The sequence below is a fragment of the Mytilus galloprovincialis genome, chromosome 2, assembly GCF_965363235.1.
Source record: "Mytilus galloprovincialis chromosome 2, xbMytGall1.hap1.1, whole genome shotgun sequence".
Taxonomy (NCBI): Eukaryota; Metazoa; Mollusca; class Bivalvia; order Mytilida; family Mytilidae; genus Mytilus; species Mytilus galloprovincialis.
This window is the reverse complement of record NC_134839.1, coordinates 81,276,933-81,296,093: the sequence shown is the minus strand read 5'-3', so window position 1 is coordinate 81,296,093 and position 19,161 is coordinate 81,276,933. Positions and strand designations below refer to the sequence as shown.

At 32.9% G+C, this 19,161-nt stretch overlaps 1 protein-coding gene across 1 annotated transcript in view; it reads right to left on the bottom strand.

Moving 5' to 3' along the window:
• The window catches only part of LOC143064569 (uncharacterized), a 52,353-nt gene that overhangs the window by 13,365 nt on the left and 19,827 nt on the right, over positions 1-19,161 (bottom strand). The window contains exon 7 of the mRNA XM_076237483.1: positions 13,954-13,983. Within this exon, the coding sequence (XP_076093598.1) occupies positions 13,954-13,983 (30 nt within the window). The remainder of the gene's footprint in view (positions 1-13,953; positions 13,984-19,161) is intronic.

The window sequence follows — 19,161 nt, the reverse complement described above, 5'->3', positions numbered from 1 at the left end:
TCCGGCATTTGATGGCTTAATATCCTCAGAAGAGAACAGTCTGTAATTATTTATCTCATTTAAGCCAATAGTTGTTGCTGAATATCAGCCACATCACGAAGCAACCAAACAAAATTTATATGTGACAAGTAATTATTTCAAGATGGCGTGTATATCGACTAAAACTAAAAGCTCTGCCCTGTTATTCGAAGCAAAAAAAGCTACATGTAAAAATCAAAATGCAACCTCATTTCTTTACGGAAAATGTAAATGGAAAATAAGTTGATATAAAACAAAAAGACGTGGTATGATTGCGAATGAGACAACTCTCCACAAGAGACCAAAAATGACACAGAAATTAACAACTTTAGTTTACCGTACGGCCTTCAACAATGAGCAAAGCCCATACCTCATAGTCAACAATAAAAGGCCCAGAAAAGATTATGTAAAACAATTCAAACGAGAGCACTAACGGCCTTATTTATGTAATGTTCTCTTTCATCTGCACCAAGCGGGTCATTTCATAGATCGCCATATGCTGCATACATAATCATAACATATGATTTTGGAAAACGCCGAATTACATTTATGAATTATAGACTTTTGACAAGGTCAACACATTATATATGCGTCTATTCAGATTATATTGACCGAGGACGAAGATATTTTCTCGCCACCTCTATTTTGTATTCTTTTTAGAATTAGCAGGGAGTTTTTGCAAAACTGAGTCCCGAGCCCCCTCTTAATTAAACTGCTTATAGAACCAACAAAAGCAGCTCCATCATTTTCAAAAATTCTGGTTCCGCCACTGGTCATTGAATGAGAAATCAAAAAGAAAAAAACAATTAGATCCGTGTGTTTGTTTATCTAATGATATCTTAATGATCAACTTCTCTATTCATTTTACATCGGATGACCGTGAGGGCATTCATGTGTATTGCTGTCGCCTAAATTTCCATTACGTAACCTTCATTTTCAGATTGTAACCGATCTATAAACATGATAATAACAAATACGTGGACATTATCGAGTGCAAAATTACATTCCTTATCTCTTGTTAATTCATTTCAAATGGATACTCCTAAAAATATATTTTTTTGAACATAAATTTATAATATGAAAATGTCGTTAAACTCGTTAAAAACATACATAAAGTAAAAAATCTTTAATATTTATACACACGTACAGAAAAAGTGTGTTACCGCATGCGGAAGATTATCTCAAGAACGTTTGAAATCTCCCATGCAGAGTTATCTGTCTTTGCTCCCTCTCTCTGCGTGAGACATTGAATGTTTGGCTGGAAAATATGAATGCCCACTCAAATTCAATCTATTAGAAAAATCGAATTATTACAGAAGAGTGTCAACCCTGCACTTGCACACTATAGAATGATATACAAATGGATGAAAATTATATATACATGTAACTGTAATTTACAAATATTAAAATAATGTATAACAAAAAACCCAGAGTTTACTGATTTGTATCACTTCTACGATGAGGTTGAATTTATCATCCACGTACAGAAAAAAATATATATCTGTACTTCAACGTCACTTTCAGGTAAAGAGATGTGATTTGGTTTTCTGAGACAAGTGCTTGTGACCGTCCACAAGAACTTGCGGTCATCCGAGGTTCAGTACTTCAGTACTTTGATTCATATCTTTAACATAAAGATGTTCTCAAAAAGTAAGAAAACATAACACAGGTTTTATATTTTTTACAAATGTCTTATTATCCTTATTTTATCTTGATTCATTTTGAGAACTCAAATCGTATCAATGACATACTGCACATTTTAAGATTTTTGAAAACTGGGAGTTAGCTGGCAATTGTTTCATGGTGCTTTAAACGGATGAACAAGAGGGTTCCGAAATTCCAACAATACAAAACAAGTGAACTTTCTTAATTTATAATCAGTAGCAGGAAAATTACATAAGAATTTAAGCCTTCCCTTTCGTGTTAAAGTCTGTCACAGTTTTCTTTTCGTTACATAGGTGATTTTTTTAAAGAATTTTGACTAAATATGTTTCGTCAATTTCAAGGCGAACAAGATTGCATCAATTCAAGATTGTTTCCGCACTTTGAGGATAATTTGGATTGAATCATATGAACTTCATGCCTCGCTAGCTTTTAACAAAAAAAAAAAACCGTCTCGCTTTAACAGTAGCCAAGAAAAGGGGGACCTATACAAATGTTTATCTAAAAAATGGCAATATTTAACGGAAACTGTCAAAACATATTTTAGAATTTTAACATTTAGATCCAATAGAATATATTTGTATGAAATTTTAGATTTTTTAAAATAAGATTTCTCAGAATAATGATGTGCAGCAAATCCCTTTTTTGGCTTAATTGTGTATTTAGCTATATTTATCAAACCATTCGCGTTCATAACTAAACGCATCGACGCTTACCGTTTATACCGTATATCCCGCAATAATATTCATTGAATTTATGACTCTCCGTTCGAAAAATAAGTTGATGTTTCTAATTTATACGACGATATTCGTTGAAATATTGAACAAAAAGATAAATTCATATCAACAACTGTGGAATAATGTATTGATTATAAATGTACTTTGTCGGTAAACGTAGAATTTATTTGTACGAGCTTTAGAAACAGGACGAAAAGCCAGGCTTGCCGAATTTTCTCCTGTTTCGCAGCGAGAACTAATACATTTTATATTTCTGGCAATGTACATATATTGTTTACAATTTACACCTGGTATTTGAGCATAAGTTGTTTCAATCTTAACCATTGTCTCTGATTTTTACAATTATTGAAAGGCGGACTCGAAGAAATCCCCGAAATGAACTATTACCCAGAAAGAAATATCCATATTACCGATTGATCAACATGGAAGTGGGTAGCAAGAAAATTTATTTGATCATGTACAAACAAAGCAAACAAGTTGCTTTCTTTAAAAAAAGAAATGCAAGCGTAAACCCAAATGCTTGTTTGGCATTATATATTAGATAATTGTTTAATAAAGATGTATTGTTTTATATTACTTGTGTTGTACATAAGAATTAGAAACTGACATTGATTGTTTACTCAATGTAATAACGGCGTCACACATCAGCGTGTAGCTCCGACGTACGTCGGCCGTGGTAAAAAATCATGCACGCTACCATATACGCTAGTAATTTTGGATGCATTCAACCTGTCAATCATATCTGTATCGTATGCACAACGAGCTTAAAGCGTTATTGGGCGTGCGAGAAGCGTACCTCAGCATTTATTGGGCGTTCAGGTGACGTATGTTGGCGTATGTCTAGCGTTTGTCTAACGTAGATGGAATGTAGGCTACGAAGGAAAAAAGTCTATTGAACGTATTTGAGACGCGTCCCGGTCGCATGGAACGATAATCCGTGCTTTTGGAGTGTCTGGGACGTGAAACTATGGGGTGTTTGTTTTATACCGGCGTCACACATCAGCGTATAGCTCCGACGTACGCCGGGCGTGTTAAAAAATCTTTGTAATTTTGGATGCATTCAACCTGTCAATCATATTTGTAACGTGTGCACAACGAGCTTTAAACGTGTATTGGGCGTACGAGAAGCGTACCTAAGCCTTTATCGGGCGTTCAAGAAACGTATGGTTGCGTATGCCTTGCATTTGTCTAAACGTAAATGGAATGCACACTACGAAGGAAAAAAGTTTCTTGAACGTATTTGAGACGCGTCCCGGTCGTATCATGAACGTTCTATTATGGGGTGTTTGTTACACACCCGCATACGTTATAGTTAAAGTCGAACGATCTCGAAACGCATACAACGTGCCCTAAACGTGTCGCAAACTTATCTGTAGCGCGTCAAACGCGCTTGTAGATTATGTACAACGTGCGTGTAGCGTATAGGTATACGCTAGACACACGCTTGAGCTGGATGAAATTTTTTATGCTGCATAAAAATTTCCTCGAGTTGTAGCGTTCACCAAGCGTATACCTTTGTATTTCGACGTACTTCAAACTTATGCAACTATGAAAAAGAAGTATAGTATGATTGCCAATGAGACAACTGTCAACAAGAGACCAAAATGACACAGACATTAACAACTATAAGTCACCGCACGGCCTTCAACAATGAGCAAAGCCCATACCACATAGTCAGCTCTAAAAAGCCACGATATGACAATGTAAAACAGTTCAAACGAGAAAACTAACGGTCTTATTTATATAAAAGAATGAACGAAAAACAAATATGTCACACATAAACAAACGACAACCACTGAATTACAGGCTCCTGACTTGGGACAGGCACATTCATAAATAATATGTCGGGGTTAAACATGTAAGCGTGATCCCCAATCTATACGCCAATGTGTGACGCCGGCATTAGTAATGTGTGACGCCGGTATAAAGCAAACACTCCATAGTTATAACGTCCCAGACACTGGCGTAAAGACCTGTATATTATGTGCGTGTATCGTACAGGTATACGCTTGACACACGCTTGAGCTGAATGAAATTGTTATGCTCCATAAAAATTTCCTGGAGTAAAAGCGTTCACCAAGCGTATACCTTTGCATTTCGACGTACTTCAAACTTATGCAACGCGCGTTTAACGCTTGCTTAAGCATTCCTCTGGCGTGCAACTAACGTATACGGACTTGTAGATAGTTGTCTCATAGACATCATACCACATCTTTTTTTTTATATTTGATATCTTATCGCCGACTCTGTAAAGTCTGCTAAAATTGCATGCATGATTAATTTTAAGGTAATCAGCCGTAATTAAAGTGGCACATTTGATTCGTTGCTTCATTGCTTGAAGTATTATTTCTTACATCTGCATGGTCAAATGTATTTTTTTTAAATATATTTTAGATTCAGATTTCAGTTTTATTTTTTTTTTTCTTCATATTGAATATCAGTCACACACAGACGAAAAGGATCCAGCGTTTATGTGACCTCCTTGTTTTGATAAAAAGTAAATAACATTGCAATGTTTAAACAAAGAAAATAACTTTAAATTTGCAATTTTAATGAAAATAAAAACGAAAATATACTTTCATAATTAATTAACGTTATTTTCAATAAACAATATTTTTTTTCGAAAAATCTTCGTTTTTTTACATCTATTCGAGGACGTATTTTAGATTATGTATACACGCCCTTAGTCTATCCTAGACGTAAAATTTCAAGAAAGTGCAAGAAAGAATTCCTTTTTATTTCAGAATGGAAAAAAAATTTAGCCTGTTTTTTTCATCATGTACATATTCCCTAGACTCATATTTTTAAATAAAATAATAGTAATACTTCTTTTATAGATTTTAGTTAACAAATCTCGTTTCGAATATTAATCGTATTGTTTTGCATGAAATCTCATCTCATATCTAAACACAGCTAGTTTCAACGTTTGACTCTTTTTAAAATAACTACGCATATATTGAAAGTAAATATTAGCAGCTTGTAATTGCATGCAAGGAAGTATTCAAATGCTAATTAAAGTAGCTTGCGTCATAATAAATTATGCATCCTATGTAACATATCTCTATAGCAACTTTTTTAAGATGCTAATGCTTATTCAACAGGTCAATTAATAAGCTATTGCGCAGGTATTTGCAAGGTGGGCATGGAAAGAACAGATGTATTCCGAATAACATCCGGTGTTCCGAAAGACTACTTAGGGGTTTACGCAAAAAACTGTTGTTTACCTGTTATTTGTATACAATAACTAGCTAATTGCAGGATAAAAGTGAATTACTTAACTGTAACCATTTTTTTTTAACTGGTGAAAAAATTAAATGGGGTAAAAAAGATAAATAGATTAGATGACTATGCGGTATGTTTTTTTTTTGTTACAGGCCATAAGGGGATCTATTGTTATTTATTTCTTTGTCATTTGGTCTCTCGTAGAGAATTGTCTCATTGGCATTCATACCACATCTTTGTTATAGATAGTCATTTTTTTCTGAAATTCAAAGGGAAAAATATGTTATGATGACCATTTAAGCAACGAAATTATTTATTTATTCTTATAGACAACAAAAGAAACGATATGCACATCACTTATAAAAAAAAAGTAGAAGAAAACAATAATAATTTACTAGAATATGTATTTTTCGTATCGTTCTTGATGACACTGTTCGAAAAGTTACCGGACCAAATACGGATAAATGAAAGTCATTATATGGAGTTTCAAGTTGCTGGATTTAATTTCGAGTATGGCCAGTGAAGGTGAAACAAGGCTAATAACCCTTTCATTCAGAAGAAATATGTGAATGCGTCATTTTTGTGGATTACAGGATAAGGCGGTTTTTAATATGAAAAAAATAGTTTTATTTAGAGAAAATGTAGCTTTTTGTAACACCCTTCTACCTGTCTGATCCAAAATCGGAACACATTTTTCCAACATCCCTGTTAGTTTAAAAAAAAAATTGTCAGATAAGAGGGGCAGGTCACCTAACCACCCCTTTTCAGGACACCCACCTGTCTCAACACGCCTTGTCAGGGACGGAGGAAATAATAAGTCTTAGGAAGGTTATTCAGAATAATATTCACAACTGTTAAAGGAAATGAACGAAAATAAAATCTTAAACATTTTGTAGGATTCCTTAGCTAGCTGCTACATGAACGACGTCATTCCATTTGTAGCATTAATCTAGTACACGTTTCTCGCTAGATGAAAACCCTACTGGGAGGGTAATAACAAATCATCCTGGTCTCTTGTAAAGAGTTGTCACATAGGCATTCGTACCACATCTTACTTTTTATATCGTATTGTTCCTTTCGGTTGCACCTCTTGGAAACTAGAGTCGTGTATGTATATTTGTTAAAATTTTCAACAAGTATAGTGAACAAATTTTCAAAGCATGGATGCATAACGCACACTCTTAAAGTAGAGCAAAACAATTTCCCATAAAACTAGATACATTGTATGTATATAGCATTTTTACACCAATCAACATAATTATAAAAATTCACAGTTTGTTAGAAAGGTAAAACTTTTAATTTTCTTCATGTTCAAAATGCATATCATTGATGCGTTTTGTTTTAATCTGTGTCAAAAAAGCGTTTACCAGAACGTAATAGGTGTTTGCACATAACGTAATAGGTGTTTGGACATAACGTAATAGGTGTTTGCACATAACGTTATAGATGTTTGGACATAATGTAATAGGCATTTGCACATAACTTACATGGTGTTTGCACATAATGTAAGCGGTATTTGCACATAACGTAATAGTGTTTGCACATAATGATGTAGTTTTTATACATAACTTAATAGGTATTTGCACATAACGTAATAGGTGTTTGCACATAAGGTAAACGATGTTTGCACATAGGGTGACCGATGTTTGCACATAAGGTCAACGAGGTTTGCACAAAACGTATTAGTTGTTTGCACATAATGTAAATGGCATTTGCACATGACGTAATGAATGCTCACAGAGAGTATCAATTGTTCGGCAAAACGCATAGGAACTATACCATGATGTGTTGTGTTTTTCACTGGAGATACATATGTATAAACACAACATAACGCCAAAAGACTATAATATCATGAGATTTACATAGAACAAAGGTGTATCAAAACAAAACGTTTAGAACATTTGACATAACAATAACACTTGAGACAGGACGCAATTATTAACTGACTTGTGTAAAAGAAGAATAGACACAACATAGATACAATAAGAGAGAATGTAAAGGTGGTTGATCATAAAGTTTCGAAGTATTCACAGAATATATAGTAGTTACAGCATAATGTAATGCATATTTTACACAACAAAGTTTAGCAATGACACATCATACAATTGTTTGACCAAACAAATTACTAATTTGACATAACACAGATATGTCGTGTCAGGAAATAAAGGCATCTGCACATACCATAAAGAAGAAATGACAGGACGTAAAGGCAAAGCGACAAAACACATTAAATGTCTACACTATAAGACAGTTCCGGCGTTCCATTTTATAGTCTTTTTGGCGTTACGTTGTGTTTATACATATGTATCTCCAGTGAAAAACACAACACATCATGGTATAGTTCCTATGCGTTTTGCCGAACAATTGATATTCTCTGTGAGCATTCATTACGTCATGTGCAAATGCCTTTTACATTATGTGCAAACAACTTATACGTTTTGTGCAAACATTGTTTACCTTATTTGCAAACATCGTTCCCCCTATGTGCAAACTCGTTTACCCTATGTGCAAACATAGTTTACCTTATGTGCAAACACCAATTGCGTTTTGTGCAAATACCTATTAAGTTATGTATAAAAACTACATCATTATGTGCAAAAACTATTACGTTATGTGCAAATACCGCTTACATTATGTGCAAACAACGATTACGCTGTGTGCAAATGCCTATTACATTATGTCCAAACATATATTACGTTAGGTGCAAACACATATTACGTTATGTACAAACACCAATTACGTTATGTGCAAACACCTATTACGTTCTGGTAAACGCTTTTTTGACACAGATTAAAACAAAACGCATCAATGATATACACTTTGAAAATTGAGAAAATTATAAGTTTTAGCTTTCTAAAAAGCTCTGAACTACTTCGCTGTATTCTTTTTCAAGGTAATATCCATTGGATGCTGAATGTGAACTAAAGGTAATATGTGTGCATGGGGTTGTTGATTTAGTATTGGAAATGTAGTATTTTTATATATTGATTGATATAAAAATGTTATATAAATATTTAGTTATTTGTTCTACTAAAAGAGTGTGCGTCATACATTCATTCTTTTTATATTTTGTTCACTTTACTTGTTGAAAATTAAAATATTTACAAATATATAGACACGATTCTCGAGGTGTGCCTCTCTGGAGGTGTGTCTAGATTGACATAAGTCATAAAATTCATTTAATGCATTTTTGAAAACATTGTAAAGGAACAATTTTTAGCAAACAAATCGTGCATATTGCAGATTAGCAATGCAAATAAAGACGTATTAATGATTGATATTTCAATTTTCAATTTCAGTGTGTAATATATGCATAATAAAACGACCATGAAATAATAACATTTGATCTCAAATGTGATACACATTAGTTATTTTCTCGCCAACTTTTATCTTGTTTTTTTTTTTATTTAACAGGGAGTTTTGACAAAACTGAGTCCCGAGCCCCCTCTCAATCAAACTGCTTATAGAACCAACAAAGGCAGCTCCATCATTTTCAAAAATTCTGGTTCCGCCACTGGTCATTGAATGAGAAATCAAAAAGAGAAGAAAAAATTAGGTGCGTGTGTTTGTTTATCTAATGATATCTTAATGAACAACTTCTCTATTCATTTTACATCGGATGACCGTGAGGGCATTCAGGTGTATTGCTGTCGCCTAAATTTCCATTACGTAACCTTCGTTTTGAGATTGTAACCGATCTATAAACATGATAATAATATATACGCGGATATTATCGAGTGCAAAATTACATTCCTTATCACTTGTTAATTCATTTCAAATGGATACTCCTAAAAATATATTTTTTTAACATAAATTAATAATATGAAAATGTAAATAAACTCATTAGAAACATGAATAAAGTAAAAAAATCTTTAATATTTATACACACGTACAGAAAAAGTGTGTTACCGCATGCGGAAGAATATCTCAAGAACGTTTGAAATCTCCCATGCAGAGTTATCTGTCTTTGCTCCCTCTCTCTGCGTGGGACATTAAATGTTTTCCTGGAAAATTGAATGCCCACTCAAATTCAATGAAAAATCTAATTATTACAGAAGAGTGTCCACACCATGCACTTGCATATCACTATAATTAATATAGTGCAATAGAATGATATACAAATGGATGAAATTATATATACATGTAACTGTAATTAACAAATATTAAAATAATGTATAACAAAAAAAAAAATTATCATCCACGCACAGAAAAAATATATATCTGTACTTTAACGTCACTTTCAGGTAAAGAGATGTGATTTGGTTTTCTAAGACAAGTGCTTGTGAGCGTCCACAAGAACTTGCGGTCATCCGATGTTCGGTACTTCAGTACTTTGATTCATATCTTTAACATAAAGATGTTCTCAAAAATTAATAAAACATAACAAGGATTTCATATTTTTTACAAATGTCTTATTATCTTTATTTTATCTTGATTCGTTTTGAGAACTCAAATCGTATCAATGACATACTGCACATTTAAAGATTTTTGAAAACTGGGAGTCAGCTGGCAATTGTTTCATGGTGCTTTAAACGGATGAACAAGAGGGTTCCGAAATTCCAACAATACAAAACATGACAAGTGAACTTTCTTTATTCATAATCAGTAGCAGGAAAATTACAGAAGAATTTAAGCCTTCCCTTTCGTGTTAAAGTCTGTCACAGTTTCCTTTCGTTATATAGGTGTTTTTTTAAAAGAATTTTGACTAAATATGTTACGTCGATTTCAAGGCGAACAAGATTGCATCAATTCAAGATTGTTTCCGCACTTTGAGAATAATTTGGATTGAATCATATGAACTTCATTCCTTGCTAGCTATTAATAAAAATAAACGTCTCGCTTTAACAGTAGCCGAGAAAAGGAGGACCGATATATCTAAAAATGGCAATATTTAACGGAAACTGTCAAAATATATTTTAGAATAATAACATTTAGATCCAATAGAATATAATTGTATGAAATTTTATATTTTTTAAAATAAGATTTCTCAGAATAATGATGTGCAGCAAATCCCTTTTATGAACATTTGGCTTAATTGTGTATTTAGCTATATTTATCGAACCATTCGCATTCATAACTAAACGCATCGAAGCTTACTTTTTATACAGTATATCCCGCAATAATATTCATTGAATTTATGACTCTCCGTTCGGAAAATAAGTTGATGTTTCTAATTTATACGACGATATTCGTTGAAATATTGAACAAAAAGATAAATTTATATCAACAACTGTGGAATAATGCATTGATTATAAATGTACTTTGTCGGTAAACGTGAAATTTATTTGTACGATCTTTAGAAACAGGACGAAAAGCGAGGCTTGTCGAATTTTCTCCTGTTTCGCAGCGAGAACTAATACATTTTATATACCTGACAATGTACATATATTGTTTACAATTTACACCTGGTATTTGAGCATGTTTAATTCTTAACCATTGTCTCTGATTTTTACAATTATTGAAACGCAGACTCGAAGAAAACCCCAAAATGAACTATTACCCAGAAATAAATATCCATATTACCGATTCATCAACATGGAAGCGGGTAGCAGGAAAATTTATTTGTACATGTATAAACAAAGCAAAACAAATGTTGTTTATTCTTATAGACAACAAAAGAAACGATAAAAAAATCAATAGAAGAAAACAATAACAATTTACTAGAATATGTATTTTTTTTTTGTATCGTTCTTGATGACACGGTTCGAAAAGTTACTGGACCAAATACGGATAAATGAAAGTCATTATCTGGAGTTTCAAGTTGCGGGATTTACATTTCGAGTATGGCTAGTGAAGGTGAAACAAGGGTAATAACTCTTTCATTCAGAAGTAATATGTGTATGCGTCATTTTTGTGGATTACAGGATAAGGCAGTTTTTATTATGAAAAAAAATTAGTTTTATTTTAGAGAAAATGCAGCTTTTTGTTACACCGTTCTACCTGTCTGATCCAAAATCGGATCAAATTTTTCCAACATCCCTATTAGTTTAAAAAAAACAATGTCAAATAACAGGGGCGGGTCAACTGACCACCCCTTTTCAGGACACCCACCAGTCTCAACACGCCTTGTCAGGGACGGAGGAAATAATAAGTCTTAGGAAGGTTATTCAGAATAATATTCACAGCTGTTAAAAAAAATGAACGAAAATAAAGTCTTAAACATTTTGTAGGATTCCTTAGCTGCCACATGAACGTGGGAAACGTCATTACATTTGTAGCATTAATCTAGTACACGTTCCTCGCTAGATGAAAACCCTACTGGAGGGTTATAACAAATCATCCTGGTCTCTTGTGAAAAGTTGTCACATTGGCATTCGTACCACATCTTCCTTTTTATATCGTATTGTTCCTTTCGGTTGCACCTCTTGGAAACTAGAGTCGTGTCTGTATATTTGTTAAAATTTTCAACAAGTAAAGTGAACACATTTTCAAAGCATGGATGCATAACGCAAACTCTTAAAGTAGAGCAAAATAATTTCCCATAAAACTAGATACATTGTATGTATATAGCATTTTTACACTAATCAATATAATTATAAAAATCCACAGTTTTTTAGAAAGGTCAAACTTTTAATTTTCTTCATTTTCAAAATGCATATCATTGATGCGTTTTGTTTTAATCTGTGTCAAAAAAGCGTTTACCAGAACGTAAATAGGTGTTTGGACATAACGTAATAGGTGTTTGCACATAACGTAATAGATGTTTGGACATAATGTAATAGGTATTTGCACATAACTTACATGGTGTTTGCACATAGTAAGCGGTATTTGCACATAAAGTATAGTGTTTGCACAAAATGATGTATTTTTTATAAATAACTTAGTAGGTATTTGCACATAACGTAATAGGTGTTTGCACATAAGGTAAACTATGTTTGCACATAGGGTAAACGATGTTTGCATATAGGGGGAACGATGTTTGCACATAAAGTAAACGAGGTTAGCACAAAACATATAAGTTGTTTGCACATAATGTAAAAGGCATTTGTACATGACGTAATAATAAATGCTTACAGAGAGTATCAATTGTTCGGCAAAACGCATAGGAACTATTCCATGATGTGTTGTATATTTCACTGGAGATACATATGTATAAACACAACATAACGCCAAAAGACTATAATACCATGAGGTTTACATAGAACAAAGGTGTATCAAAACAAAACCTCTAGAACATTCGGCATAACAATCACATTTGAGACAGGACACAATTTTAACTGACTTTCGTAAAAGAAGAATAGACACAACATAGATAAATTATGAGAGAATGTAAAGGTGGTTGATCATAAAGTTTCGAAGTATTCACAGAATATATAGTAATTAAAGCATGATGTAATGCCTATTGTACACAACAAACTTTAGCAATGACAAATCATACTACTGTTTGACCAAACAAATTACTAGTTTGACATAACACAGAGATGCCGTGTCATGAAATACAGACATTTGCACATAACATAAAGAAGAAATGACAGGACGTAAAGGCAAAGCGACAAAACACATTAAATATTTACGCTATAAGATAGTTCCGGCGTTCCATAGTTAGCTTCTATGTCATTTGTTCTCTAGTGGAGAGTTGTCGCATGACAAATATACAATATCTTCGTTACTTATATGCATAAAAACACGTACTCATTTGTAATTATATTGCACCTTGAATGTTTTTTTATTACACCGGTGAGTTTCATTTGAATATAAACATGAATTTTCTGTAGAACAGTACTACCTATGTTACCTTGTAGTTACAAGACATTATGTCCAAGATTTTTCCATCTACATTATCTTTATAAGCTTTCTGGATAACTATACGTAATCTTTCTTTTCTAAAACGCATTTGCAAGCGTTTTCTGGTTTTATATAAAACCTGACAAAGTAGTGAATATTATTACTTACAAGTTTCGACTTATATCCGAAACCAACATTCATGTTTCGTCGTTTTTTGTTTTTTGTTTTAACGTTGTTGGTGTTGACTGGTATATTTTGCCTTTTTATCGACCGATACGACATCCCCGTGTCTCAATTAACAAAAGAAATATTTTCGCGGTCTAAGATCTTATCCTACAAAAATGATGTTATCCTCTCTGGTCTATACATATACCAGTTATGTCTTATCCCGTATTGTTTGGATTTGCACGGTAGATGACGCGTTCTTACGTTTACCCAGTCGATTAATCAAGTAATTCTATGTTTGAAGTTTTGAATCCCTAAGTTTTTGTTTTTCTTTATATTAATTTTGTATATTTTGTACGAAATTCAAAGACTTGTAAAATACGAAAATAATAAAATGATAATTTCTCTTTGATTCATTACATACCTTGAGCTGTTGACTGTGTTGTCATTGTATCTGAAAAATAGAAATTGTTTCATCGACACATTTTACCTCTGCCGGCCTCAAGTGTTCTTAGCCTATTTAAAAGTGACATAAGCGTATTAACTGATACAACTAAAAGTTCCGTATTTTAAAGATCAAATAGCAGTAAAGCTTTATGGTACATACACATTCTTACTTTTGAAATAGTGCATGCAAAATCTAAAGGACAGAAAGATCTGACAGAATTAAAATTACCAAAATGTATGAAACTAAAGGATGAATGACAATTAAAACTTCCAGCTGCAAGTATAAGGATGGGTATTCATTCTGTTCTGATGTGTTTTACGTGTTTTCAATAATGAAAAATATGGAATGCTATACGAACTCTTTTTACGACTATTAGAGTTCCTGAAAGTGCTTTTATCTTGTAGACGTATTACAAGATAAAAGCACTTTAAGGAGCGTTAATAGTCGTAAAGTTCAAGTATATATGTATATATACGTGTTTTAGTTATTTTTAAAAAAGTGAGACAAAAAAAAGAAAGCAATAATGTTCGTTCTGCTATTACATAATTCAACTAGTTGTAAGTTTATCAATTTGTAAATAAATATTGTTGTCTGACTATTAAGTCTGGTCCGGCGCGGTACGTTTTCGTGGTTTAAAAATAAAATGTGTGTCTTCAAAAATTGAAACAAGATTATATCACAGTTCTTCGACTATTCATATATTAGATGGACACGAGAAGCATATACTTTCCAAATATAAATCGCCTATTTCTATAGTATCTGAAAAACAGACCAATTCCCAAAAATTAACATTGAAATATAAACCACGAGAAAGAGATTAAAATCAAATCAAATGAAACCTGCCAGTCGTTTATGCTAACCCTACACATTTTCTATACATCAAATATACAGTTGACTTATTGCCAATAGTATTTGAGATATGCACTGGATTACGAAACTTTTTCTCTAATCCATGAAATGAAGTCGACGTTCAGTGAAGCCTCCCTGAAAGAAATGTAAACCCTGCAATCATTTCAAATGACCAAAAATAATAAAGCAGGCTATGAACCATGAAATGTGAGCAAAGAAAAAGGATAAATAACAAACGTAAACTTCATAACATAAGGAATCTGTATACAAGGTATGAAGCGTCCTGGTCCTCAACTTTTTAAACTACATGCAAATAGTTTAACTGTCTTCGTCGCTGGATTGTACGCAATATTTATGTCTCTTTGATTTTCTTTGTAGGCGAGACAACGAAGACGTATTCTGTATTTGTACAAAATATTGCGATAAGTAAATCGCGAATTTTAGTCATTCAATTACAATTGTCATGCAAGAAAATTTGCGTTATAATAATAAATACCTTTTGACAATGAATTGAATAATGGAGGTGATAATTGGGTGAACTATATGTATAAATAAACTTATATTTCAAATCGTTTTAAAACTCATAAAGTATTGAATAGTGAATAACGATGCCTGTGTGAATCAACTTCAATCTGCATTTCTTTCATGTGCAATGTCTTAATGGAATTTTAAAGTTAAATGAACACATATGGCTTCAAATTTCCATTTAAAATTGTGTAGCTCAAAGACTTTCCGGTTACAGCAGGTTTTTTGTTTAAGCAATAAGAGAAGTGTAACTAGCTAGTAATCGAACAGTAGGAATTTCAATTTGCTGTCTTTTTAAGATATTTTTTTCTTCAGAGTCAACGTTAAAATTCAAAGTACTGATTTTGATTTGGTGATCAACTTCCACAATAAATAATTTTCATTGCATATCAATGATTGTGATGTTCAAGAACTTATCTCAAACTGAATTATATTTTCTAAAGATGGTTTAAAAAACAAACTGTCTGAAATAAAAATAAATTTGAAAATACAGGTATTTTTTCAATTATTGATGATTTTGTATTTCACCCAGACATGTATATCGTCTTCAAAAGACTCATCAGTTTTCTTATTCAAAATTTTGTAAAAAGTTACTTTTTTAAATATGACCATATCAATGATAATTCATGTCAAATCAGAAGTGCTGACAACTGGAGCAATATAAAAACTAAATATTTTCACAATTTTTATTCGTCCTGAAAATACTAGTAATATGTCCCCTATAATGCACCCACGAAGATATACGATTTCTTATGAAATTCCTAACACTTAATTTTTAAGTAACCGGTGTTTTGTATATTGTGTCATCTGAGAAATATGGGCGAAAGATACCTGAGGAGCAGTAAAACTCATAGATCGATGACAAACTGACAACTCCATGGCTTAAAAAATGAAAAGACAAACATATAAATAATAGTATACAAGACACGATATAGAAAACTAAAAACTAAGCACCACGAACCCCACCAAAAACTTGGGGTGATCTCAAATTAAAATAATCTTGTGTGAGCTATCTACGGGCCGAATTATCCTCTTAATATTTTCCTTCTGAAGTAATTAAGAAACTGGCTGCTATTTGAACTTCGAAAACAGGAAAATGAGCAAAGACTTGCTTTGGAAATATACTTACTTACGTATTGCCTGGTATGACATTAGCATGTAGGGCTAAAAACAGTGTACGGCTAAAAAATTTGACGACAAAATAATGTTATTTAATGTGTTGTATGTTGCAGGAACAACACCACTAGATTTGTGTCCAGACCATGAAGACGCTAGGTTCAATAGTCAAGACTCCAACAATGCATATGTTTTATGTATATCTCTTACACCTACGCTACAAAACATTGCGAGGACCAGATGTCCAAAATTTTTCAACCTCTGTGGTAGTAAGTTTTATTTATAATTTATTTAATTAACATTTGTTTATCACTTAAAACTTGGCATTGTAAAAACTGATCTATTATTACGACTGTAAATGTTGATTGACCTAAATTTACAACTTGACATACAAACTAGAGGCTCTAAAGAGCCCGTGTCGCTCACCTTGGTCTCTGTGCATATTGAACAAAGGACACAGATAAATTCATGACAAAATTGTGCTTTAGTGATGATGATGTGTATGTAGATCTCACTTTCCTGAACATTCTTTCTGAATACAATTATATCTATCTATAATGAACTTAGCCCAGTAGTTACAGGGGAAAATATTTTGTAAAAAATTGTTAAAATTGACGATAAAGGGCAATAACTCCTTAAGAAGTCAATTCACCATTCTGATCATGCTAACTTATTTGTAGGTCTTACTTTGCTGTACATGATTGCTGTTAACAGTTAATCAATAACTCTTTAAGGGGTCAACTGACCATTTTGGTCATGTTGACTGATTTGTAGATCTTACTTTGCTGAACATTATTGCTGAATACAGTTTATCTCTATCTATAATAATATTCTAGATAATAACCAAAAACGGCAAAATTTCCTTAAAATTACCAATTCAGAGGTAGCAACCCACCAACGGGTTGTCCAATTAGTCTAAAAATTGCAGGGCAGATAGATCTTGACTTGAAAAACAACTTTACCCCGTCAGATTTTCTGTAAATAATAAAAAAAAAAAAAAAACTGCATTTTACCGCTATGTTCTATGATGATTGTGGTCATGTTTGATTAAATTTGGACCAGTAGTTTCAGAGGAGGGAGAGGATTTTTGTAAAAGTTAACGAGGGATGACAGACGACGGACGACAGACAACAGACGACGTACGACGACGGACGCTCGGTGATGAGATTTCCTCTGAGTTCAGTATTTTTGTGACTTTGCCTTTTAACTGTTAACAAAACTTTGAATTTTTGAAATACTAAGGCTTTTCCACCTCAGGAATAGATTACCTTAGCTGTATTTGGCTAAACTTTATGAAAATATTGGTCGTCAAAGCTCTTCAACTTCGTACTTTATTTGGCCTTTTTAACATTTTTTGGTTCGAGCGTCACTGATGAATCTTTTGTAGACGAAACGCGCGTCTGGCGTAAATATGAAATTTTAATCCTGGTATTTATGATGAGTTTATTTACAACCACTTGGTCGATGCCAGTGCTGGCGGATATTTATTTCACCGAGGGTATCACCAGCCCAGTAGTCAGCACTTCTATGTTGACTTGAGTTATCATTGATATGTTTATAATTATAATTTAATTGTTAACAAAACTTTGAAATTTTTGAAATAATAAGGCGTTTCTACCTCAGGCATAGATTACCTTAGCCGTATTTGGCAAAACTTTAAGGAAAACTTTGGTTGTCAATGCTCTTCAACTTCGTACTTTATTTGGCCTCTTTAACATTTTTTGATTCAAGCGTCACTGATGAGTCTTTTTTAGACGAAACGCGCGTCTGGCGTAAATATAAAATTATAGTCCTGGTATCTATGATGAGTTTATTTACAACCACTAGGTCGATGCCACTGCTGGTGGAGATTTATTTCCCCGAGGGTATCACCAGCCCAGTAGTCAGCACTTCTGTGTTGACTTGAGTTATCATTGATATGTTCATAATTATAAATTAACTGCAAACAAAACTTTGAATTTTTGAAATACTAAGGCCTTTCCTAGCTTAGGAATAGATTACCTTACATGTAGCTGTATTTGGCAAAACTTTTAGGAAATTTTGGTGGTCAATGCTCTTCAACTTCGTACTTTATTAGGCCTTTTTAACATATTTTGATTCGAGCGTCACTGGTGAGTCTATTGTAGACGAAACGCGCGTCTGGCGTTAATATAAAATTTTAATCCTGGTATCTATGACGAGTTTATTTAATGATTGAATTGCTATCTCTTCTAATAACCCAATTTATTTCCAACATCTGCAATATTGTAGCCATGTTATTTTAGCTGTCTTGTTAGATCTTCATTATATATTGTGTTTGGCCAGAAAATGCGCATGATTCTTTTGAAGCTTTTAATATGAAACAACTGTCAGTTTGTTTATGTCGTTTTCTGTCAATCTCCAGTATTCTGGTCCGTATACCAGAGTGGATGGTACTCTACTCTGATACAGTTTTTTGTTTGGTTCGCTCACTGAACTGTGCCTATTTCAATACATTTTAAGTGATAATACAAACAGAAAGTTACTACGTTGGCTGATTTGAAACTGTAATTTATTGCCTATGGCCAAATTTGGAATACAAATATTAAACAAACGACCAACTGGGTGCCATTTTCACACCTAATTTAGATTAATGTCAGTTTCGTACATTTTTACAATGTTTTAAATAGATTTTAAAGACACATTCCCTCCTTATTTCATTTTGGTTTTTATAAT